Below are 25,326 nucleotides of genomic sequence, written 5' to 3'. Positions count from 1 at the left end.
CACAACACTGAGTTTGTTTTCTTCATTATTTTTCCCATTAGCATTCAATGCCTTTAGTAAATCATGCACAACCGACGTACAGCGTACAAATCGGAGCACGGTGTCATAAAAAGTCAAACAAAATTCGATGAATCTCATCGACCTTCATTGCAGATGCCACATTCATAAAACAGTAACGTTGACGGTCGGTTTGGGTTTGTTTTTTGGAGTTTATTTTTTCGTGTGTAGAACAATTTTGTGTTTGGTGTTTTAAACGCCATTAAAAAAGCGTGTGATCTATACTGCTGTTACAGTTTGATAACTATTTAATAGGACAAAAGAACAGTCTACGCAGTTCAAATTGAGGGATTTAATCGACGGTGTTCATTTGTTTTAAATGCAGAAGGAAAACAGTTTTCTCTCCCACCAAACACGACACAAGTGCACGCACACTTAAGTAACTTTTCGCTGATTGGCCATTTTGCGTTCTGCCCTGTCATTCGTTGTTGATCCTATTAAAACGGGAATAATGTAGGATTTGCATCTGTTGTAATAAAGTTGCCTTAATTTCCGAATATAGAAAGCGATTATTAATTGAAACATGAACAAGACTGGAACAATGTCAGCTGAAGGGATTTATAGACAAGAAAGGCATATTAAAACAGGAATAATGTAGGGATTGCATCTATTTAAAAAAAAGGTTGCCTAAATTTCCGAATATAGAAAGCGATTAATTGAAACATGAACAAGACTGGAAAAATGGCAGCTAAAGGGATTTATAGACAAGAAAGGCATAATAAAACAGGAATAATGTAGGGATTACATGCATCAAAATAAAGTTGCCTTCTTTTTTGTTACTTTCCAAATATGGAAAGCGGTTAATTGAAACTTAAACACAAAACTAGAAAAATGCCAGGGGAAAAAGATTTATCAACGAGGGAGGCAAATTTGAAGAAGTCAGTTTCGAGTAGACAGGAGAGAGATACGTTCACTGAATTCAACAGTCCAGCGAGAACAACCGAAAAAGAGAAACGATGAACTTCAGCCAGTCAAACCTCGAGGTGATACCTCTACAAGACCATCGGAGGAACACTACCACCTTCTGCCACTGAAGTTAAAGCCGTTCTTATCTTCCTCGCAGCGATCAACATCGTGACATGTTCTTTTACCGCTGCCATGAACGCGCTGGTCATAATAGCTGTGAAAACGAAATCCCGACTCAGAACCAACAAGCCTAACATACTACTCGCATGTTTGGCCACGACGGATTTGATGGTAGGTTTGATTGTTCAACCCATGTTTGCAGCGTTAATAATATCCATCATTCTCGGCGACACAACGACTGGATCGTGTGCCTTGCAAAATCTCACACCAATTTTTACGATTGTTCTGGGTTGGGCTTCCCTTTTCCACCTGACCTTAATAAGTGGGGAAAGATATCTAGCCATGAAGCACGCTTACGCGTACAATACCGGACTTGTCACCGAAACTCGTTTACTGTTTGGTTCTGCTATGGCGTGGTTATTTTCCCTTGTTTTGCACATTCCTCTAATCGTTGACAAGACTGCATATTTTGTCATCAATAACACTTTTATTGGTCTGTCTCTTGCCATGACTGTTTTCTTCCAAATCACGGTCTACCGTGTGGTTCGTCGACACCAAAAGGAACTTTCAACCCAACAAGTTACAGAAGAGGCAAGGCAGAAATGTTTGAAAGACAAAAAGGCCTTTAAACTGACAGCTATCGTCGTTTCAGTACTATTCCTTTGTTTTATACCCGTTTGCGTTGCTAGACTTGTTGTAGTAAAATATGGAAGTAGCATGTCTATAGCAACACTGTATGCATGTCTCCTGCCAGCCGGCTGGGTGATAATATTTAACTCGTTCCTAAATCCACTTATCTACTCGGTCAGAATGAAACAGTTTCGCGTAGCGTTTATTGAGTTAATTTTTAGAACTGTAAACGTTGCTGAGGCCGAAGAAATTGAGATGCGAATGTTTGGATCGCCCAACGCTGTGGTCAGAGTTGAAGCAGGACAAGGACATGATGGAGATCAACAAAACGCGGAGCAGGCAAATGTCAACAACATTAACACCATTAACAGTGAGAATTTGCCTCCACACGAAAATCACATTGAAGAACTGAACTAGAACTCGATCAGGAAACCTGTACGGCGTCGCCATAGTAAAAAACGCGGACAATATATTTAACTCAATTTGTAAATATCATAAAGAGCACTTTAACGTTGGCGTTATTAAAATAATACTGCATTTGTGTTATTAAATTTGAAAATAAATGCAATTGAGCGCTATTTTTTTAAATGTGTGTTTATCTTTCTATACTTCGAGGCACAATTCGGGAACTCATCCGCGTGTGTTTTTTGTTTAACCCTATTCAGACCGGCCTTTTTTGGATCTTTTCAGACCGGGGGGGGGGGGGGGGACTTCCAGAGTAACTTCCAGAATATTTAAGCAATCACAATGAAACTTAGAGAATACATAGTCTGTCCGAAAATCTATCTTTTGGTATACGTCACGTGGGATGATGACGTCACATCACGTGACAATTAGTAATGTCAAAACAGCCGCCATCTTGGATCCGCCATCTTGGAATTCGAATTTTTTCCAAAACGTCAGAAATCCACTAAAAATTACTGGAAAGTACTTAAAATCAATAAAACTGTGCTTAAAAACCGTAAAAAGGTGAAAACAATTGCATTAAAGATATTTTTTTATAAATAGAAACACGAAAATTAAAAATTTGGGAAAACATGCCTGTCAAAATGCCGTTGCCATGGTGACGTCAAGTTCCTGAAACAACAACCTGTCCTACCAAATTATTCCCAGATAAATTTTAGATAAACTCGCAAAGTTAGGCAGCGTTTGGATGGGTCTTGAAAAAGTTATAAGCGTTCAAAGTCAGCGCGGACACTTTCCGCCCCCCCCCCCCGGTCTGGATAGGGTTATATCGCTTCATGTTTTTATTTGTATGAACAACAACAGCTAAGCCTAAGCAGGCTCTCTGATTGGGATGGTGTGCGGAGATGGAGGGGGACAGGGATGGGTGAGGCACCAACCCCTCCTCTAGAAATTATATATTAGAATAAATCGCACAAGAAAAATACGAAACGCAATCTCCAGAACGGAGAACTGATTAGAAGTTTGCATTCGAGCCAGGCAGCTCACCGGGTCGCAGTTTATACCCAGTTTCATAAGCGTGAAGCAACTGGGAGTATTTCTGCTCGATCCTGCATGGGATGCTGGTCCATCGAATAGTTAACCCTCATCCTTTAATTTCCGGTACCCATTCATACACCTGGGTGAAGAGAGGCAATGCGAGATTAAAGTGTCTTGCCCAAGAAGACAACACAGTAACCCCGCCAGGACTCTGTCCCAGCCAGACCGCTCGATCCGGAGTCCAGTGCCTTATCTACTAGAGACAGCTTAAAGCCGTACACTTTGGACTGACGGACACTTACATACTGAATCCTATCCGCGGTGTTTTGCCATTCAACGCTGAAAATGTAGTTTGAAGAGCAGCCCCAAGTGTTCATCTCCTAAATTCCACTGGGCGTTCGAAAAAAGAAACCATTTAGCAAGGGGTCATTAAGAGGAATTATCGACATGTTTACGTGCTCATGGCAATTGGCAATCTTATTTGCATTCCTCTAGCGTGAAATGTACCTCTCAATGTTTGCTTTCCTCAAGCAATCTTAAACAGTCAGTAATTAACAATTAGACGGCGAGCTTGAGGTTTCTATCGCCTGACAGTTGGCAAGGGGCGAAGCCCAGTGACAACTATCAAAGGCCAATAGAGGCCAAGAGCGAGCTGTCTAATTTACTTGCGCGCGATACTAATCCGCATTCGATTGCAAATCAACGACTCTGATCGGCTCTTCCATTGTTTTCTATTTTAACAGTAGAGTGTTTCTGTCAAAGAACTATCGGCTGATAGTTGCTCCGCGGAAATTTGATGTTCTTAAAACAAATATTAGCCCGAAAAGCGAAGCCTCGAGGGCTAATATGCTAGTTTCAAGAACATCAAATTCAAGGGACAACAATCAGACCGATAGTTCCGAGACAAAAACACTTTATTGTTTTATTGTTACCACTAAATTTTCTTCCGCGCGCCCATTCAAAAACGAGCAACAACCAGACAAGGAACCCACTAAATGCAGTGAGTTTGGTTGGGTTCTTTTGTCTGTTCTTTTTGTTTACAAAAAATTTCTGGGGCGGGCACTATTCGGGCATTTTTCTCAGACAGGCACCATGGGCTGATAGTTTCCTCTGCGGATGAACACTATCGCGTCACGTGATCAATTTACACCAATCAGAATCGGAGGAAATTTAGTGGTGAACAATTATCGCTGATTGAACACGATCGCTCGCGGACAATCATTCTTGATTTTTAGCTTAAAACTGCATAAAATTGTAGGTTTTGGACTGTTATCCTTAAGGGTTTTTACTAAAACAATTAGACTACTCGCCCTCGTTTTTTGCGAGCGATAGTCATCTCGGCTGCGGCTTGTTTTCTATTCTCTCGCAGAAAATGTGGGCTCGTATATTTTGTAGTGCAATTGTTACAGTCAACTCTCGCCCTGCGGACACTCTGACATTACGGACAAAATCCAAAACCCCGGCGAAAGCAAATGAGATTTGACTGGAAATTGCTCCCGCTATCACGGGCTCTCGCAATTATGGAATTAAATTCACTTTCACGATACCAAAACAACATTTCGACTGTCTTGACTCTCCATAAAGAGGGCACGGCGAACTTCCCATATACGATTATTTTGTAAAATTGCAGGTCTGTTGTTCGTTATTTGCCGAAACACAAAAGACTTCTGGAATATTTGTTTTTTGTAAACCATTCAGTCTTTCAAATCAGGTTGCGTTTTTTCTTTCCAGATTAACCCCTCACCCTCCTTTCCCAACGACTGCTTAGCAGTTTCGTCACTGCTGATGAGCTCGTCATAGTTAGCAATTAATCCCTGAGCGCGCGTTGGATATGAGATGGTAGGTAGGCAGAGAGGCGCGCAGCGCCGAGTTGGCTATAGCTGTCTCATATCCAACAAGCGCGAGTGGTAAAATTGTTTTAAAAAACACCCAGAAAATTGTAATATTTGAGCCCTCTGGCTGTTTTCGCCGACGCGCACACCTACCATATTTGTGGTCGATGCTATATAAGCTCATCAACAAAGCCTGGTGTGTAAACCAATCAAAACTCAGGAATTAAACTATACCATGGCTTGTTATTAATAATCTATATTTTTAACATGTTAACTAATTACACCGCTATAACGGATACTAAACGACATCCCGAGAGTGTCCGCTATAAAGAGAATTAGACCGCGCTGCGTAGCCATTTCAGATTGCGAGATTGCCTAATAGTCAGTCACTGGGTTATTCTAGCTAAAAATAATTGCATTTTCGGAGTTCTGTTTACTAAAATGTCCTATCTCTTGGATTTTATTTAAAAAATTAACAACCATTTCTTATTTAGTTTTAATAAGTCATTTCACTCCTGCCTCTTTTGTGTCCTGAATGGTGCAAAATCTTTCAAATGGAAATGACTTTAATTTGCAAGACAATGAACGTGAAAGTAAAACTAATTTCTATATGAAAGTTTGTACATGCCTGGTGTGTAAACCAATCAAAACTCAGGAATTAAACTATACCATGGCTTGTTATTAATAATCTATATTTTTAACATGTTAACTAATTACACCGCTATAACGGATACTAAACGACATCCCGAGAGTGTCCGCTATAAAGAGAATTAGACCGCGCTGCGTAGCCATTTCAGATTGCGAGATTGCCTAATAGTCAGTCACTGGGTTATTCTAGCTAAAAATAGTTGCATTTTCGGAGTTCTGTTTACTAAAATGTCCTATCTCTTGGATTTTATTTAAAAAATTAACAACCATTTCTTATTTAGTTTTAATAAGTCATTTCACTCCTGCCTCTTTTGTGTCCTGAATGGTGCAAAATCTTTCAAATGGAAATGACTTTAATTTGCAAGACAATGAACGTGAAAGTAAAACTAATTTCTATATGAAAGTTTTATTTGTACATGTTCACCAGGACTTGTTTTGAAACAGAGGAAAAGGCATCTTGGAAATGGCTATTTCCATTCAGGTGCCAAACGTTTGATATTACAATTAATTTACTCGCCTTTAAATTTTTATACAAATGAAACATTTTGCATTTGAATGCCTTTGCACCAAAACTAATATTTAAACAGAAGCAAAAAGTCTCCGCGGAAACGGAGTATTTGCAGTTTAACTGGCGCGTGGTAAAAGATGCCATCAACGTTCATCAACGTATAAAAAATCAATTTATATATAAAACAGCTGCTCTTAAAATCTCTCAAACTGAAAGATCGAAATGATTAACGACACTTACTTCGGGCGGTATAATAGCTGTCTATTGTTATTAATGTGCTAAGAAGATATCTTACATCTATATTTTTTACACAATTTGAACCGTACGACCAGCGAATTCTGTCACAAATGGACAGTAAACACGTCTTGTTATTAATCTGTTTTGAATGGATAATGTATACCGAAGCTTTCGCCGGCGAAGAAAACTCTACATCTCATCGTTCAGTATACTTCACGACAAAGGAAAATAAGCGACTTAAGGGCCATGTTGTAAAACGCTTTGAGTCACCAAGTTTTCATATCATGCAGTCATGTATGTATGAGAACGGAGTGGTGTACTTCCACAAACTTTAAATCGCCCTCCAAGAATGGCGGCAAAGGAACTTGTGAGTTGAACAAGCGCGACATCTCCCTCATCAACGAAAACAAAGTTTTTCATGAACAAGAAGACGTTACATTCTCCATGTCTTTCAAGGTACACCTAATTGCAGTAACGTTGGCATAGAAAAAGCCAAATGAAAAAAGCCAAAAAAGAATTAGTTAGCTTCATCATCATAGCTCTATACATTTAAAGAAAACTTTAGAGTTTATATCTGTACACATATCGATCGTGTTGTAAGATAAATTGATTTTTATACCTATCTCCTTTTTGTCGCTGGGCTCAGGCGCCGGTTCTGCGGCGCGTCCCATGGGCAACGCCCGCGTTCGATTAGGTTACCGTACCCAAATCACCAAACTCCGGTTATATTTTCGCTCTGGCCGCTGCGGTACGTATTGGGTTGACGTCTTCACACTTTTACAGTCCTTCTCCCTTTTCCACTCTTTGTTTAGGTTTCTCTCATTTCTAGCGAAAAGTTCCGACTCCTTTTTTTCGTCTTGTCTCGTCTCGTCGGCAAACATCCGCATTGGCGACGCGCATAGTGGTGGGAAGTTCTCTTTTTCGACCGCTACACCGCTATATTTAATTATGAGTTCTGTTTTTTGGTAATCCTCTTTTCAATTTCGTCTCCTTTCGTGACCGTGATATGGGGGCATTCGGTGTGACTGATATCGTGGATATCAGGACAGTGATCGCGCTTCTGATTGGCTCTTGCGAATTTGGGTACGGTAAACGTGTAAATTGAAGCGTTTTGAGGTTGTTTCTTCGGGGAAATTTCAAACATATCGTTGTAATGCCTAATTTATTCCTATTTGCCTTTTTGCAATTTGCCTTTTTTCCATGACAACTTTATTTTCGTTAGGTGTAAATACTTTAATATTTAAATTTAGTCAAGTCTAAACGCGTAGCTCCACAGTTAGTTTTTAATGACCACTTTTTAATTTTAAATTTATGTGTGATACTTTTCAAAGACTGTTAATGATAGCGATTAAGAAGCCATTAAGAAGGCTCGATGTAGTTTTTTTTAGCCTCTGGGTGGTGGTTTTGACAGGAAAACTGCGTTCGGAAGCCAGTATTTGATTTTGCTTAATTACACCATAACGATCCCAAATGACCATAGTTTAACTATTTATCTGGTTTCCTAGCAACAAAGATTACCAGAGCAAGAATTTTCGTATTTGTTTGTTTTTAAACAAGTCTGATTTTAGTGAAGAAATTATTCAACATGACACGAGCGTGGGACAAAGAAAAAATCTGAGTCCCCGACGGGAATCGAACCCATGGCCTCCCAGATACCTGTTGGGCGCTCTAAGCAACTGAGCTACGAGAGACTCGCTGTGAGCATAGGCCATTTACTAGGTTGATATGTGACACGCGTGCTGTATACTGCTAGGATCAGCAATGTCGAAATCATCAAATGTGTGGTAAATAATAAAGATGGTAAATTTTTTTTTTCGGAATTTAGTCAGACACTAAATTGGCCAATTTTTCGCGCAGTGTTTTGCAGTACGGCCCGCAGAATTTGAGAGTTCGTCTGATGCCATAAATGTTCCTTTACAGCTTTTTCTATATTTTTTGTAGGTACTTCCAACTCTTATCAAGAGCCTAGCGATAAGTCACCCACTGGAAATAAATTTATCAAATACGCAAAAGGAAGCAATTTAAATTTTAAGTACGCGTTTTAAGGACGCTCGATGTAGTTTTTTAGCCCTAGGGTGGTCGTTTCGAAAATGAAAATTATCTACCATGATAATTAAAAATCAAAAAATAATCACAGATTTTTCTAAAATTTCGTCTACAGTTAGTCAATCTACTATAATTTATTTTCAACATGGTAGATTTCTTAACACGCTAGACTTCTTAACACGGTAGATCTTGGAAGTATTACAAGTTTAACGAACTACATGTGTTTAGCAAAGTTTGTAGACTGCAAGCAGTCCCTCTTTCCATTAGTCCATTAAGCAAAATGCTAAAAAATAACGATTAAGAAACGGCCTCCAGTTTTTCGGTTGCGATTTTTTCCTCGCTCGATAGACTGAGCCAAAGATGAACTGCTCGAGGTCAACAAAGTTTGACTCTCAACGGCGCTGTGAACGCTTATAAGTTTTCGCGGCAAGATGTAATGAAATTATACTTGGCCGCAAAATGACAAGGTGTCGTTGTCCGAACGAGTGATATCGGGGTGGAAAAGAATGTTTTGTGTTATAAGTTTCATGCCTTGAACAGCTGCTAGGAGCTAATGAGTGATTTTTCAAGCTCGAACGACTTGACCGTTCTAATCTTCAATCAGAAAATTCTGGATTGAGTATTCAAAACAAGAATTTAAATTCCTGGAAACTAAAGAAGGTCGCGTCTCAGTCATCCTCGCTTAACTAAAAAACCCCGCTAACTCGAACTGTTTTTCGTTTCCCTTCAGAGTTCGAGTTACCGGTGTTCAACTGTAGATTTAACACCGAAATCAAAAACCGTCCGCAAAGTGAATAAACGGGAAATTTCTGGTGTTAAATATCAGAATATCCGAGCTTTCTCATATGGAATTGGAAACAACTAAGCTGCCCTGGTTAATACGAACAATAGTGATAGAAATTAGGGTTTGTTAACACGGTCATCGTGTTAACATTTTGCACGCATTAACACGGTGACCGTGTCAAGATGACCGTGTTATGATGACCGTGTTAAGAAGACCGTGTCTTAACACGCTGCTTTGTTTTTAGCGTGCGAGGAAAAACAATAGCTTTGCTACTAATGAGGAAAGTGACTTACACGGTGCTACCGTGTTGAAACACGCATCTTTTGTTTAAACGTGCGAACGTGCCGTGCGCGTGCGTTCACCTTATTCCCTGTTTTCCCGTGGAGGGTCACATATCAAAAAATGAATACCAAGGGTCAATCTAGATTTCGAAAAAATATCCTTGTTTGAAAACAAAGAAAACGTCAATCGTTGCTATGGTAACTTTTGTGACAAAGTGACCGGTAAAAAATTTAACTTTGGTCATATGTGATCATTATGGTGTATTTTAAAAAAAATCGAACATTGACTTTCTTGATTCTTTTCAATTTCAAAACAACCACCCTAGGGCTTAAAAAACTACAGCCTCCTTAAACCTTTGCAGCTCAAATTAAGTTTTGCCTATTTTTAATAATTCTTTTTAAAAATACAAAAAAATATGTAAGAAATGTTATTTTTCAGGAATCGCCCTCAAACTTTGCCATTATTTTCCTAAGTAGATGTGCTACATTTTAAGATGTTTAAAAAAATCACTAACGTTGATTGACAGCTGTCATATCAAGTTAAATATTACTAATTGTGTGACATAATAAAGACAATGTTCTCATTTCACTGCTGTGGCTACTTTATATTTTAAATGAAAATTCTGAAATCCCCTTCAAATCAAAGACTGTTGTCCACTGAACATTTTGATATGAAACACATAAAACTTTTGAAGCCCATCTACCCCAAAAATTGTTGTTTTCTTCAGTTGATTGACATGTCACGCAATTCACTTTGAAGAATAAATTAGTCAGAGTACTAAAATCAACTTATTTGAAAAAATAACTATGACCACTTATGTTGGGCGATTGTCTACAATGACATTTCGAATTGCACGAATTAAATAAATTCATTGGGATGAAAGGTAAGACAGAACAATGATTTCTGTTTTAATATATCCGTGGTCTTTGGCTCCACACACAATTTATTAGAGTTGTCAAAAGTAAGTAGCTTCCAATTCTTACTAAAGAGTCTCATGAGTCTCATGCATATATGCGAGTCACCGCTCAGAAGAAACAAAAGTAGCAATAACAAAGCAGCAAAAAGACAAAAAAAAAAAAAACAAAAAAAAAAAACAAATCTAATCACAGAGCAGTAGAACCGCACTTTTAAATTACACACAGCTCCTAGCGGAACTGATATTGAGTTATAGTTTACGAGTTTTCAAAACAGGTAAAGGATGCTTAAACTAAGCTAAGAAATCCTAAGACTGTAAAATGGTTAAAACAAAACTATAATAAAATATCACAAGAACAAAAAAGTTAAAGATTTGTCTTGATGGCAAAACAACATTACCTGTCCCATCAAAATGTCTCCGTCAAAGACCATCTACGATGAAATTCCTTTAAATTTTACTTTGCTATTTGTGTTAACATTACGTGGGCTTCAGCGACTTTATGCAAAATTTTGCACATTTGTTCATCTAATTACTCATTCAGCAAACTGTCGTGACAGACAAGTGTTAGTTTACGATGAATGCCGAAGATTAAACTATTTCCTAATAACATAACGACTGAACTGACCAATCATATCACACAACCGCATAAACATTACCACAAGCTTGAACAACCAAGTAGAAATTTCATTAAATTCGCATTGCATATTGACTTTTGTTACCGATGGAGGGTAAACACATTCTCTTGATTATCTTGTTCGAAGGGATGATCAATACTGAAGCTTTCGCCAACGAAGAAAACTCCACAACTTCTCGTTCAACTTACTTTGCGACTAAGGGAAATAAGCGACTTAAAAAGGGTCACGTTGTTAAACGCTTTGAGTCACCAAGTTTAATATCATGCAATCATGTATGTATGGGAAGCGAGTGGTGTACTTCCACAAACTTCAAACTAGCTTCCACGAATGACGAAAAAGGAACTTGTGAGTTAAACAAGCACGACATCTCCCTCATCAACGAAAACACAGTTTTTCACGAGCAAGAAGGCTTTACATTTTCCGTGCTCTTTAAGGTAAACACATCGTGAACTAGTTTTCAACCGGTTTACATAAACATGAAGACATCGACATTGCCGATACGATAATGAAAATTTTGGCAGTTTTGTAAATTGAAGGCACGTGGACATGGTAAATAATTACTGCTCGCAATCTGAGACGAGAGTGCTGCGACACATCTTTTCAACTCAGCTTCTCCATTTTTATCAGATCGAATAAACTTGTCCAGTGTTTATGCTTGTAGTTAGTATAGGCATGATCTGAAAGCAAAGCAAGTGTTCTAGTGGTTGATGCGCATTGTATATATACCCAAATAGCAACAATCTCACCTGCGGCATTTGCAGACAGTCGAGTGTCTTTGGTGTAGCTAGACTTAAGCTTGTATTATTCAATCGTTTTCGACCAGTCCTCTTCCAGGGATAATTGCTATCTGTCATGTACATTCTTGTGCTGTTTTTGCTTTTATTTGTAGCATCCATGCAACAACAACAACCCATGCCAAAACAATGGCGCATGCGTTCCTGATGACTTTGCACGGGATACTTACCACTGTGTTTGTAAGGCTGGATTTGCTGGGACTCACTGTGAAGGTACTGTTAAAGAGCAGAACCAATTTCGCGAAATTCTTAATTAAGCAGATTTATACAGCGAACATCTCAAATTTGGCTTCCATAGCGATGTGCTATAATTTTTCTATAGAACAATCTAACTTAATATTGTTGTAGTTACTACTTCCTTTGACATAAGAGCACTATCCCAGTTTCTATGATACGCCGGAAAATAAATTTTATCATAAGCATATGACGCCATTTGACCATTAAGTCTAGGAAACATGCAAAACATTAGGCGGTATTGCACTGTACCAATTCATTTTCACCAGTTTTGAACTAAGCAATTACTAAATTAACGTGTCTGCAAAAGTACATTAAATTATATGTATTTTATATTTTTTTTATACCATGCCATAGAAAATACAGCTAATCAGAATACAGGAAAGCCGTTGTTTATTCGACGGTATTCAACCCAACCTTCCCATCGTGCGCTGCGATTGTATTCTCGACGAAATTTAGTAAGCGTATTTTCTATGGCATGGTATAAAATAGTTACACAACACTTTCTCGTGGTATACGATGGAATATCCCACTTGTCACTTGTATTTTCTCGGAAAGCGTTGCATAACTAGTATATTATATATTATTATATTATTTCTCAAATAATATAAGAATAGCGTTTTTCGAATAGTTTTAAGAATAGTTTTTAAGAATAGTTTTAGTAATAGGTTAGCTTTTAATGATATTGATTCTTATTCCTGTATTTAGCTCTTTTTTATATTTTTACCATTATAAATTTTGATATGTATTTTATCAATTGAAATAAAGACACATTATTATTATTATTATTATTATTATTATTATTATTATTATTTTATTCAATTGACTGAGCTGTAACCACATAGATCAAATAGAAGACGTCGAACAGGAGTTGCAATTACACCACAATTTTGCTCTTGTGTTAATTTTGTTTTTTAAAAAAATCCCTGTTGTCTACATTTAATTTATCTCCATGATCTGCACACAGAAAATAACTGTATTGTTAACCTAAACCTGTATTAATCTTCTGCTTTCTATTCCTTTTTTTCAAAGCTTGCAAGTTCGACTTCGAAGACGGAATCGCTGGCTGGGAGAGGACTGGTACAGTGTTTAACAACCAGCCGACCTATGGTGATAACCCAACAGCTCGTAACAGGGGACAGCCTGCTAATCAACAGGGAGACTGGTGGATTGGAGGATTTGAAAATCGACCCTCTAAAGGTCGATTTCAAAGGTCGGGAATTCAAGACGACGGTCCCCAGGGAACTCTTACTTCCCCATCCTTTAAAATCAGTGGACAGAACATCTCGTTTCTGATTGGTGGAGGTTGCGATATAAACTCTGTTCGAGCATAGCTAGTCGTCAACGGTCAGGTGAGCATTGCGTTTACGATAACACTGAAGGAAATTGAATTTCCTTCCTTCCTTCCTTTCTTCCTTCCTTCCTTCCTTCCTTCCTTCCTTCCTTCCTTCCTTCCTTCCTTCCTTCCTTCCTTCCTTCCTTCCTTCCTTCCTTCCTTCCTTCCTTCCTTCCTTCCTTCCTTCCTTCCTTCCTTCCTTCCTTCCCTCCTTTCTTCCATCCCTTCTGACTCACCGACTGATCGACCGACCGACCAACCGACTGACTGACTGACTTACTTACTGATACAACAAGGTTACATGCCTAGTGTGGAGCCTTTATCATATTTTCTTGTAATTTTCGCAGGTTGTGAGGAAAGAGACCGGAAAATGCTCTGAGACCATGACTTATATGACCACGGATGTCACAGTTTTTATTGGTCAACGCGCACGCGTAAGACTGGTCGACATCAGCTCGGACGCATGGGGTCATATCAACTTTGATGACCTAAAAGGAGACATAAGCTGCGAGCAGGACTAAAGCTTATAGATAATGGCGCAGCGTCTCAAATATATGACACGGGTTGTCACTGAGATACTGTTTTAATTTATGTTATAATTAAGTTTTCATATAACGCACGCTCTGATTGGTTTATACAGTGTACTTTATAAGAGAACAGATGTACGGAGGAATTGTCGCGTCATCGACCCAATATGGCCGACCAGTTCCCGACCTTCTAGCTCAGGTTTTCTCTTCACCCAAGTGAAATCTTGTTTGATCTCGAACATGAATATGAAGATGACTTTTTAGCGTCATTAGATTAAGAATGTCTTGTCCGTGACAGCACAAATAACACGGCAATGGAAAGTGAAATTTCGGTACAAGTCGAAGTAGAGAAACACTCGCCTATCGGCTATCGGCTCGCGTTTCACCCTACACTTCTTTCGTGCTCTAGCCGCTTCCTAAGTGCTTTACAACAGAACGGAGCACAGCAGAGGCTTCTTTATTTGTTAAATAATGTTGCTTTATGATTTTAAATTGTACGTTTTATGCCACAGTTTAAAGTCTAGGGCGATACGCAAAACTAGTTAATTTGTAAACATCAAATCACAGACTTGGCAAGCAACGACAAGGAAGAGCCTGGGAAGAAGAAAAAAAAAACAGGAATCCAACGAGATTCGAAACCATAATCCCCGCTATCCCAAATTGTGGCTTGATACCTCAGCTGGTAGAAGGTTACATCCAGTGAAAATCTCGTATCAATTACTCTTTAATTAATTTATTTGTTAGGACGCTGGGATAAATAGCTGAGCTAACCAAGAGTCCAAACAGGCACCAGAGGACTACAATGGCTTTATTGTGCAACTTCAACTGCTTCTCCTCTCTGCTTTACTGTGCTCTGCCTTGATTTGCTTTGCCGTGCTGATCTAATCTTAACGTTCCAATGTTTAAGCTTTTATGCGTATTTAAAGCTAAGCCGGGATTTTAGCCAAGAGAAGACCAGGTGGCTCGAAAACACAAAGATAGGACGCACGTACCTACTCCACTCAGTAAGGAAGTAAGGCAAGAAAAGATTAACCAGTCAAATCAGGTACATATGACAATACACAGCAGCGGAATTGATTTGAGTGTTCATAAAACTTTCTGTAGGTATTAAAAGTACGAAATAAAGCTACTTATTGCAAATCGAAATGTGTGTTTCGCTTCTGTTTTCCTAAAAAAACTGTCAACCTTCAACGATTGATCTATCAATCAATCAATTAATTAATCAATCAATCAATCAATTTGTTAGAGCCATAAGGCAGGATGTGGTTTCCCTCCCTATGCGAGCCAGAGGCTCATGCTTTAAGCGCATGATAATGATGACCCAAGAATTGGGCTCGATCAAATTATTTTGCCGGAGTCTTCGGTCGAGCTCTTTTTTAATCTGGAAGCATTTAGTCCGAATGTTTCCTCTTTGTGACAACTGTTTAGGACACAAAAGTCTTTTCTCTTTCCTTTTGGAAAATCATCCATTTTTTACCCTTTACACTAAAAAGCCCATGAATGTATTTAGAGTAATTTGATTTTGACGAAGGCATCAGGTAAAAGATCCCGAACAAGTACAGAAGATGACAGAAGGCGGAAGGACTTACACCTTTTCAATTAGGGTTGAAGGAAATCCGCCACCCGACCGATTTGACTTGTTCTGCTCTTGGATTAAAACAATCTTGGTTATCGTTAAAGGGACTGTGTCATGGCTGAGTAAAGTTAATTTTTTTAAGTTTTGCCGAAAACTTCCTAAGAAACTTAATGTTTTTAAAGACATTAATTACTCCTCTGCATCAAAATGACAAAACCACATCTTAATTGCAACCAAATATGTCTCCCAGGCGTTTAAATTTAAAGTAACAAACAAACGAGACGAACTTTGAAAACTGTTCAGCCCAACAATATTTCAAAAACCCATATTGCAATCAATCAACTTTCAATCAACTTTATTATTAAAAGAGGGTAACGGCAAACAGTAAAAACTACTGACAAACAAGCGGCCCTCGGATTAAAACTATTGTCACTTTTGCCATCCGTACCTTCTTTTATATTTGCTGTGTTATTGAAATGTTCCTTCGCTGTTTTAAGAGGTTATTTATATATTTCACCGAATTTGATGGTCATTTTCGATGCCTTAATTTGGCTAAAATCCGTGACACAGTCCCATTCAGAGATTCGTCTGTTTGGGAACACTTGGCGGGATACATCGAAGATCTTTATCACACACACGGTAGTTACGGTAGCTTTCCACAGCCTGTTTTTAAAAAAATTGAAGGGACAACCGTCGAGGCAACCTAGACGTCCGTGTGTCGTTATTTTTCCCAGGGTCATTAAATTTTTGGGAAGAGTGAAATTTTCAGTTGCCGAAGCTAGTACAAGTTATGAGGCAAAAATATTTTTTTTTTCTCTTTGAAAATCCTCCATTTTTAGCGTGTTCAGTCTTATTATGGCCACGCACCATATTGAAATTATAAAGATAAAATTAATAGATATGTCTCGTTTTTGGTTAATATCCCGTTTTCCATTCGTGATAACGGGGGCACTAAAGATATATTGCTTTTCTTTTTGCAGGTGTTTATATTTTTACTGCCTCTAAAGGTTTTTGAATTAAATCAACCATTGGTTGGACTTGCTTCACCGGTAATAACTCACCAGGGATTTTCATATCACACATTGTATAAACGACAATTTAAAGGAAAGGACAACCCAATTGTTCTTATAACTTCCCTTGTCGTATAGCCCATTGTCCAGACAGTTACGTTATGAAAACAAAGAGTCAGCTGTTGAGTTCAAATGCTGTTCGCATTACTTATTCATGAAAACCGGGATAACAGTATACATTTTTTTTCATCACTGAACGCATTCGAAGGAGTAATAATTAATGGTGCCGTATTTGACTCATAATTTCATAAAACTCAGCAAAGGATATCATAAAAGCGGTATTGAATTTTAAGCAAACTGGAGAAAGCGAAGCTGATTCGAATAAGACATGTAAGAGGATAAAGGGGGCATTAGTCTAGAGGCAAAAATATACCGTTTTCCTTTTTTTTAAAAAAAATTCAAGAGGATGCCTTTTTCGCAAGAACTGTCATTCCCACTCTGTTAGTGTTTGTCTCGGCGTGAGACAGTATTTTCAAGGTCAGCATTTTCAGTTTCAGTGTGGTTTTAGCACAATTACAGTTAATATTTTAAAATTACATTTCAAACTATTGTCTTTCGTGATAAATCGTATTTTTTGACGTCTCAAAAAGCATGAATTAACTCTTCCTACAGAGAATTTAATTAAAAAATCTAAAGGAACATCTTTTTTTATTATTTTTCACTTCATCTGCGTAGTAATTAAAGTGATGAAACCGGATTATTAAAAAACGCGACAAAATAAGATCACATATATGACGCCTCTCGTTTGGTAAGTGTAAGCAAGCTCCACCAGAGTTTCTGCAGAGTATATATATATCGCCCATGACGATATTAATCTCTTTAGAATCGTCGCCGGGCTGTTCTACCCTGGTAGAAAAAACGATTTTGAAGGGAAACAAAAGGTAAGAAACTAACCATACTAACGTTTTATTATTATACTTCTTTAAATAATATATTTTTAAATTCTGTTTTATAATTTGTTTTATTTTTTACTAAGGGCTATCGAAAATGCTCCACTACAACAACACCACATTCTTTGTAATGCGAGACATATCGAAACCAAATCTATCAAGCAATGAAGAGAACTCGCAGACCAAAGCTAAGGAGGCTATGTTTGCAGTGATAGCAGCTTTGTCGTTTTTGCTGAACTTTCTGTTCTGTGTGACTATGACAAGGAAGCCTGCCATGTTAAAAAGACCACACAACATTCTCCTGTTTTCGTTGGCCATCACAGATCTGCTAACAGGTTTGCTAAAATTAGAGTTTGTCTTAGACCTGGTGACTATTTCAATGCCTCTTTCTTCAGTTTCTTCCTATTCCTTTATGTTTATTATTTATCTATGCTCACAGTACTTATCGATTTGGTGGTAAGTTGATTATAACAGTTATGTCAAGTATGAGCGATTGATTATTGTTTTAATGATTATCAGGAATCTTTCTTCCGCTTACACCTGGCTATGTCATCAGCATTGCATCGTTTCCAGTTCCCCGTGGTTTAGCTGGTGAAATCTTCTGCCGTGTCTTCGCAAGCGGATACTTGCTTTTCACAATGGGAAAAGTCTCCCTCTTGAAGGTCACGTGCCTGGGTATTGACAGGTGGTATTGCATTTTTCGACCAATGAAGTACAAGCGCTATTTCACCAGAAAGAGGCTACTTCTCTACATCGTGATTATTTGGGTTTGCACTTGTCTTCTGCAGATTAACAAGTTTTTCGAGTGGAAGTTGTCAGGAAGCAAATGTTCTAATGTAAAAGCACCATATGGAGAAAAAGGAACTCAGGCTATGGTTGTTATTTATGCTCTGATCAGTTTTTATTTTCCGTGTTTGATAGCTTGGGCTTCGTTTGGCCATATCACACTGCTGTTCAAGACATCACCAATGGCAAGATGTTATGGTGAGCGACAAAGAGCACAACAAAAAGCGCTATTACGCATGTGTGCCGTGACGTCAATAACTCTGACATTATGTTGGCTTCCAAATCAAACCTTTTACATCCTCTCACCATTTGGCATCACTAAGATTGGCAGTACATTGCACAGATCGGGTGCGATTCTTGCAATGTTTAACTCGTGTCTAAACCCTCTGATCTACTGGCTGACGAACAAAGAGTACAGGGCTGGCTTGTTGAGAAATTTTTCCTTTGCCAAATGGAAACCTTACAGGAGAAGAAGCTATAAATTAGAAAAACCAATGTATTCGTTAAGTTCTTCCATGTCAGGTCAGTTTTCGATTATAAAATAGCAAGTAAAACAATACAACATTAAATAAGTGCCTCCCAAAATTAACGAGGATGATCAAACTTGTTTTGTGAAAAGTCGTCTTATAGATCAGTACCGCTGACTGTTTAAAATATGAAGACAACAGAAATTTAAAGGCGGTGCAACAGCAACAACCATTTGATTTTGCAAGAAAAAAAAAGGTGAGTACAGTGTTAATAAAGTAACTTAGATAGGAACATTGCCGGCATAAAAATAAACTTAAATGGTGACATTCCTGGTATGGCGATATTTCGGTACAGTTGGCTCGAAGTTTCCTCCAAAAACTTTAGAAGTACTCGATTTGACAGGGATTTCATTCTGTATGTTTTCTTCAAAAAATGGGCAAAATATAATATGGTTTTCCTTTTTTTTCGATTCTTTAGGCTACAGAAAAGTGACCGTCAAGATCCTTGGGTGTTTAAGATTTAGATAAGAAAAAAGGAATTTAGGTTGAAAAGTAAATGGTAAGGTACATTTTCTGGAAATTCCGGTTGAATCAAGTGGACAACCTTCAGGTGATGTCCGCTGCGATCTCGGTTGGAACGGACAACCTGGAATTTCCCTTACCATTTGCTAGTTTTTTTTATCCCTCTGGATCAGAACAACGAAATTTTTTTACTATTTGTGTAGTTTCTTATCAACGAAAAACAAACCCAATTACAAATGGTACTTGTCATCTCTATTTGTTGATTTGCTGATTTTGGAAAAAAAACCTGGACGGTGCCTACTAATAACAAAGTATTTTTGCCTGGCCGAAGACTATGCAAGAAATGTAGATGTTACCAAGGGCTATTAAAATCCAAAAAGAAAATTGGGGGTAGCCACGCAAATTTTCGAGATAATTAGGTTTGAAAACTGGAAAAAAGTGCTGACGTAGCATTTTAAAGAAAACGTAAAATAAAATAAAATTCCTTGCAAATTCCATTTGAAATTGTTTTTTCATGAACAAAATCAACATTAAATATAACAATCTTTAAAATAACTAACATACAATGTCTTTGAAACTGCGTGATCTACGATTTTATTAACAAAATAATTGTGTTTGCGCAATTTTTGACTCTAACAGCTCTCTCGTGCACGGCCAGAAAATCGGCCTAATTTTTTTTCACTTAATGACAAACTAAACATGTGCTCTATAGACTTACCACTTCCATTTTATAAAATAAAAAGTAGGGGTCACCACGCGTTTTTTAAAGTTATACGAGTTCTTTTCAAGCTCTATCGAATCGTTTTTGGGGTCTGTTACATTTTTCCTTTCCCCTCCCTAGCGAGTGAAATATTTGCATCTCTCTCTCGCGCGCCATATGTAGTTTGCGAGTTACGTTTAAGCGCTGAGCGATTTGTTTTAAACTATTAATGTGAGCCATTTTTAGAGGTCAATGGTTACTAAAATGTTGCTTTTCCACTGCACCTGGCTTAGTATATGCCCATAAACTGGATTTCGTCGCACCAGAAACCTTTCTTGATGTTTAGTCGCGCGCTTGGTCGCGTAGTTGAACTCGTCATTTTGCGCGAGCAAATTAATCAAAAGCGCGCGCGTCCAGTGTGTTCGATGCATTGCGTGATGCGCAGAACAAGTGCGCAGTAACAATAGGAGGCACCGTCCTTAACTGTCATAAAATGTCGTAAAAGAGTGAAACAAGTTTGAGCAATTCAATTTCCGGTTCAGGAAAAAGTTTGAATAACTCAAAGAACAAGAAAAATACAACACCCCCCTAGGCAGTTCTTTCACGGTAAACTTCAATTAAAACACTAATATACCGAAGGTAAAATATATTAAGCGTCTTAATCCTCATCGTGGCCTTACGCTATATTGAAAATATGAAAAGTAAATAAAATCAATGAAATTGTGTTTATTTTTTGTTCACTATCCCGATTTTCCTTTTCATTCGAGATAACGGGACATGAAAGGGATAGTGTTGTCTTTTTGCAGGTGTTTATAGTTGCTTTTTCACGTGTAACTGATTAATATGGACACGGCGATTTTTCAAAGAGTGCAAAACAAAACTTTAATTATAATTTTAAAAGGACATCGCAAATCTTATAACGTTTTTGTCCTAAAGCCCATTGTCCGGCCAATTATGTTGCAAAGGGCTGAGTCATATTTTAGTTTTAATATCCTGTTTTCATTACATATTTATGTTTATGGGGATAATAATATTCAAAGACTGTATGAGCTAGTAATAATTAAAGGTGCCGTATTTTTATTTAAAATCTCAGTAAAAAGCAACAAAAGGGAATTATCAAAGCGGTATTGAATTTGGAGTGAGCTGGAGAAAGGGAGCTGATATGGAGATTTTAAGACAACTTATTAAAAGTAAGTAACTCGAATGCCATTTAAAGCTAATGCTATTCAGATAGATTTCGTCTGGAAGAGAAGCGGGGTCAAGTCATTATTAATATGACATTTAAAATATGCAGTAAAATGACGCCTTGAAGTTGGAGTGATTTGCAAAATTAGTTTTTAGACACTGGTAACAACAACTTGCAAATGCAAAGCAATCGTCTTGACTTGCCACAAATCTTTCGGGTTTTTTGCCAGGCAGAAGTCATGAGAAACATTCGGAATGGCGAGAAAAGCACTGTGTACTGTGAGGAACATTCACAAATTCCATGCTAATCACAATCAATGGTAAAAATGTTCTACTTTTAAATGATAAAAATTTAAGCGGAGTTATAAAGGACCTATTGTGGCAAGCTGGTGCTTTGGTTATCGTTTAATTTTTTTTCTTTATTGACGGCGACAAGAAGACGGGGGGCCATATATTATAAGTAACTGTGCAGTTTTAATAAATATAAAACTATTGCTGAAGATGTGAATGAAGGATTTATAGGATATAAGTAATAGCATTGGCACTTTTATAATTTCGAAGAAACAACTTGGTAACAAGGGCTGTATCAGTGTAGCAAAATCACAATGGCACCTTTTTATTTTCAATACAAAACATTTTCTTTTGTGATAAGTCATATATTTTTTGTTTTCCGAAAAGGCATAAATTAACTTTACCGAAAGACCTAATTTCACCGCCCATCGAATATTTCTTATAACTGAAAGACACAGATAATTGAAAATGTAAATGTAAAATGTAAGCACAATCGCATCGCAGTGCAGTGCATCACACACTTGCGAAATGTTCGTATAAAACCAATATACCAGAGGGAATAACCGAATTCACTGAATTCCAGCTTAAAAAAGGTCTTTAGGGCAAATAAATTAGCAATTATATAAGGACTTTTTTCAATTTTAAAAGGAGAAACATCTGCTTGGTAATTCAAAAGATTAAGATCATCCATATTATATAACTAGAGCCACCTAATGTTGCCTTTTGTTTGGTGGATAATGCATGATTATCGGCCAGGTACAATAAAAAGGTGAAAATTAAAGGTGCCGTATTTTGATTTAAAATCTCAGTAAAAAGCAACAAAAGAGAATTATCAAAGCGGTATTGAATTTGGAGTGAGCTGGAGAAAGCGAGCTGATTTGGAGATTTTAAGACAACTTATTAAAAGTAAGTAACTTGAATGCCATTTAAAGCTCATGCTATTCAGATAGATTTCGTCTGGAAGAGAAGCGGGGTCAAGTCATTATATTAATATGACATTTAAAATATGCAGTAAAATGACACCTTGAAGTTGGAGTGATTTGCAAAATTAGTTTTAGACACTGGTAACAACAACTTGCAAATGCAGAGCAATCGTCTTGACTTGCCACAAATCTTTCGGGTTTTTTGCCAGGTAGAAGTCATGAGAAACATTCGGAATGGCGAGAAAAGCACTGTGTACTGTGAGAAACATTAAAAAATTCCATGCGTATCGCAATCAATCGTAAAAATGTTCTACTTTTAAATGATAAAAATTTAAGTGGAGTTATAAAGCACCTATTGTGGCAAGCTGGTGCTTTGGTTATCGTTTAATTTTTTTTCTTTATTGGCGGCGACAAGAAGCCGGGGGCCAATTGGTTAAATTCGAGCGTCATTATAAGCAACCATTATACATGCCGTGCAGTATTTAACAATTAGACTACGAGCCCGAGGGTGAGTAGTCTAATTGTTTTAGTAGAAACTCTAAAGGATTGCAGTCCAAAACCTACAATATTGTGCACTTTGAAGACAAAAATCAAGAAAATTTACCGCTTAAAGAGCTACTCGCGCGCGCGACTGTTTTCTATCGGAGAACAGAAAACATTAAACGTATTCGAAGTAATTATAATTAATAGTGCCGTATGTGACTCATAATTTTATAAAACTCAGCAAAGGATATCATAAAAGCGGTATTGAATTTTAAGAAAACTGGAGAAAACGAAGCTGACGCCATCCTCGGAGACCCAGGGGCAGTTAGTAGGGGCGGGAGAAAGTCTATACGGGCGAAAAAAAAAATCGGAGAAGAAAAGTAAAGAACGAAAAAATAGCCCCTGGGGACATACTCTTACCGGACCAGTTCCAAAAGGACGCCGTCGTTCTGGCTTTTGATTGGTGCCACAAAACTTTTATTTTTTTGTGCCCAATCAAAGAGCAGCAAGACCAGGAGTCGTTTCGTGTATTCTTACACGGAAAGATACACGAAGGGCCAGTTGGTCGCCATGTTTTCTGTTCGTCGAAGCTACAGTTGGAAGAGAAACGCTGCAGTCACAGATGTAGAGGAAATCGTTCGGCATATCTGCAAGAAACTAACGCGAAATACGCTGGATCTTCGTAGGTATCGTACACACACCGATTACGTAACTGATGTCGATATAACTTGGACGTGTTTCGAAATTCGCTTTCTTTGGCTGGACTGGACGAACAGTTTCTTTCTCCTGCTTTCTCGCATCACTTGCTGTGACTGAAACAGTGCCAATGCTGAGTAATTGAATTTTCTTTATCGCACGGGCCAGGCAGGTATGTCAAACAACAGACGGCTTCGCGCACGAGAGGAACACAACTTTCTTCGGCTTTCTTTGAGAACAGTGAATTTCATGATGTAAATCGGTTTTTTCCCCTGACATAAACGTGCAAATGTAAATGCACTTATTTATTAGCTTAACTTTTTTTTATTAAATGTAAATTTTTAATTATATTCACCCCTAGCGAGGTGATTATAGCTTTGAAGGCTTGGTTACTTAGCCACGCCACCTTTGACATCCAGGCAAGTAAACATGGCCGCTTTTGCTGAATGAAAATTTCTTTGATTTGAAAGAAACCAGTCCAATTTCTGGATATTTCAAACATTGGGAATTTTGCAAATTAACTACCAAGGCTTTTGGACTGAAAATATTTTCAAGAGATGGTTCTCAAGACATAAGAAATGATCGTAAACACGGCGGTTCAGTTGGGCGATCGATGAGAAACTCAGTCAGATCGATTGAGCAAACTTTGATTATTTAGTTCTCATCTCACCGGAGCTACTCATTTTCGAGAGGATTCGCACATCACTTAGAAGTCATCAACAATCATACAAAGGTACCGGACATCTATCTTTCTCGTAGTGTTTGATTTGTTCCGTTTTATTGCTTTAACTAAATAAACTCTGATTGCCATCGATCGATGAATTAAACTGGTTTACACTGTACATGTATGCAAGCGAACACTTGTGTTTGCTGTTTTCTTGTTTGTTATCGTTTTATTTTTTAAGTTCTTGATGATCACCTCTTAAAATTATACTAAAACAATTATTTGCCTCAGGCTCAGTGATTATTGTTGAATAATCACTTCGCCTTCGGCGAATAATTGTTAAATATTGTCAATTAAATTCAAATATGAATATTGAATGAATTACCAGTAAATTTGTATGGCCTGATAGACAAGGATTTGAATCCAAAGGACTGTATCAAGCACAGATCAGTCACTCTTGTTTGGAATTGGACAAGGAATTTGTAAGGAAAAAGTCTTTATTAAAATGCATCTCCCTGCCGAACGATTTCCTCTCCATCTGTGACTGCAGCGTTTCTCTTCCAACTGTAGCTTCGACGAACAGAAAACATGGCGACCAACTGGCCCTTCGTGTATCTTTCCGTGTAAGAATACACGAAACGACTCCTGGTCTTGCTGCTCTCTGATTGGGCACAAAAAAAACAAAAGTTTTGTGGCACCAATCAGAAGCCAGATCGACGGTGTCCTTTTGGAACTGATCGGTAAGAGTATGTCCCCAGGGGCTATTTTTTTCGTTCTTGACTTTTCTTCACCTTTTCTTTTCGCCCGTATAGACTTTCTCCCGCCCCCACTAACTGCCCCTGGGTCTCCGAGGATGAGCTGATGCGAATATAACATGTAAGAGAATAAAGAGGGCATTAGTCTAAAGGCAGAATTATACCGTTCTCCTTTTTTTAAACAAAAAAAAAATCAAAATGATGCCTTTTTCGCAAGAGCTGTCATTTCCACTCTGTTAGTGTGTGTCTCGGCGTGAGACAGTATTTTCAAGGTCAGTAATTTTAGTCTCAGTGTGGTTTTAGCACAATGACAGTTAATATTACTATTTTAGAATTACATTTCAAACTATTGTATTTTGTGATAAATCGTATTTTTCGACCTC

General features: G+C 37.9%; 3 protein-coding genes across 3 annotated transcripts in view; all 3 read left to right on the top strand.

Moving 5' to 3' along the window:
• The first annotated feature begins 1,155 nt into the window (after window positions 1–1,155).
• Window positions 1,156–2,130, top strand: LOC144648504 (adenosine receptor A2a-like). The gene has a single exon (XM_078508037.1). It carries the CDS (start codon window positions 1,156–1,158, stop codon window positions 2,128–2,130), a length of 975 nt encoding a protein of 324 aa, XP_078364163.1.
• An 8,963-nt stretch (window positions 2,131–11,093) lies between these two features.
• On the top strand, window positions 11,094–15,072 carry LOC144652625 (uncharacterized). Its single transcript, XM_078512702.1, has 4 exons — window positions 11,094–11,478; window positions 11,934–12,051; window positions 13,105–13,424; window positions 13,756–15,072. Exons 1-3 carry the CDS (start codon window positions 11,131–11,133, stop codon window positions 13,404–13,406), a joined length of 768 nt encoding a protein of 255 aa, XP_078368828.1. The 5' UTR covers window positions 11,094–11,130; the 3' UTR covers window positions 13,407–13,424; window positions 13,756–15,072.
• Window positions 15,073–17,363: 2,291 nt separating this feature from the next.
• LOC144648503 (allatostatin-A receptor-like) overlaps window positions 17,364–25,326 on the top strand; it is a 10,408-nt gene continuing 2,445 nt past the window's right edge. Inside the window, exon 1 of the mRNA XM_078508036.1 lies at window positions 17,364–17,806. Coding sequence (XP_078364162.1) covers window positions 17,569–17,806 — 238 coding nt within the window. The 5' untranslated portion in view covers window positions 17,364–17,568. The remainder of the gene's footprint in view (window positions 17,807–25,326) is intronic.

This window comes from Oculina patagonica, chromosome 4 (genome assembly GCF_052425735.1).
Source record: "Oculina patagonica isolate OP01 chromosome 4, crgOcupat, whole genome shotgun sequence".
In the NCBI taxonomy this organism is placed as follows: domain Eukaryota; kingdom Metazoa; phylum Cnidaria; class Anthozoa; order Scleractinia; family Oculinidae; genus Oculina; species Oculina patagonica.
Note: the sequence above shows the minus strand (reverse complement) of the source record. Positions and strands in the feature narration are given on the sequence as shown.

Coding starts and splice junctions, on each gene's coding strand:
- LOC144648504 (XM_078508037.1), top strand. CDS start 1,156: ATGAACGCGCTGGTCATAATAGCTGTGAAAACGAAATCCCGACTCAGA.
- LOC144652625 (XM_078512702.1), top strand. CDS start 11,131: ATGGAGGGTAAACACATTCTCTTGATTATCTTGTTCGAAGGGATGATC. Junction 11,479..11,933: donor CATTTTCCGTGCTCTTTAAG/GTAAACACATCG, acceptor TTTTATTTGTAG/CATCCATGCAACAACAACAA. Junction 12,052..13,104: donor TGCTGGGACTCACTGTGAAG/GTACTGTTAAAG, acceptor TTTTTTTCAAAG/CTTGCAAGTTCGACTTCGAA.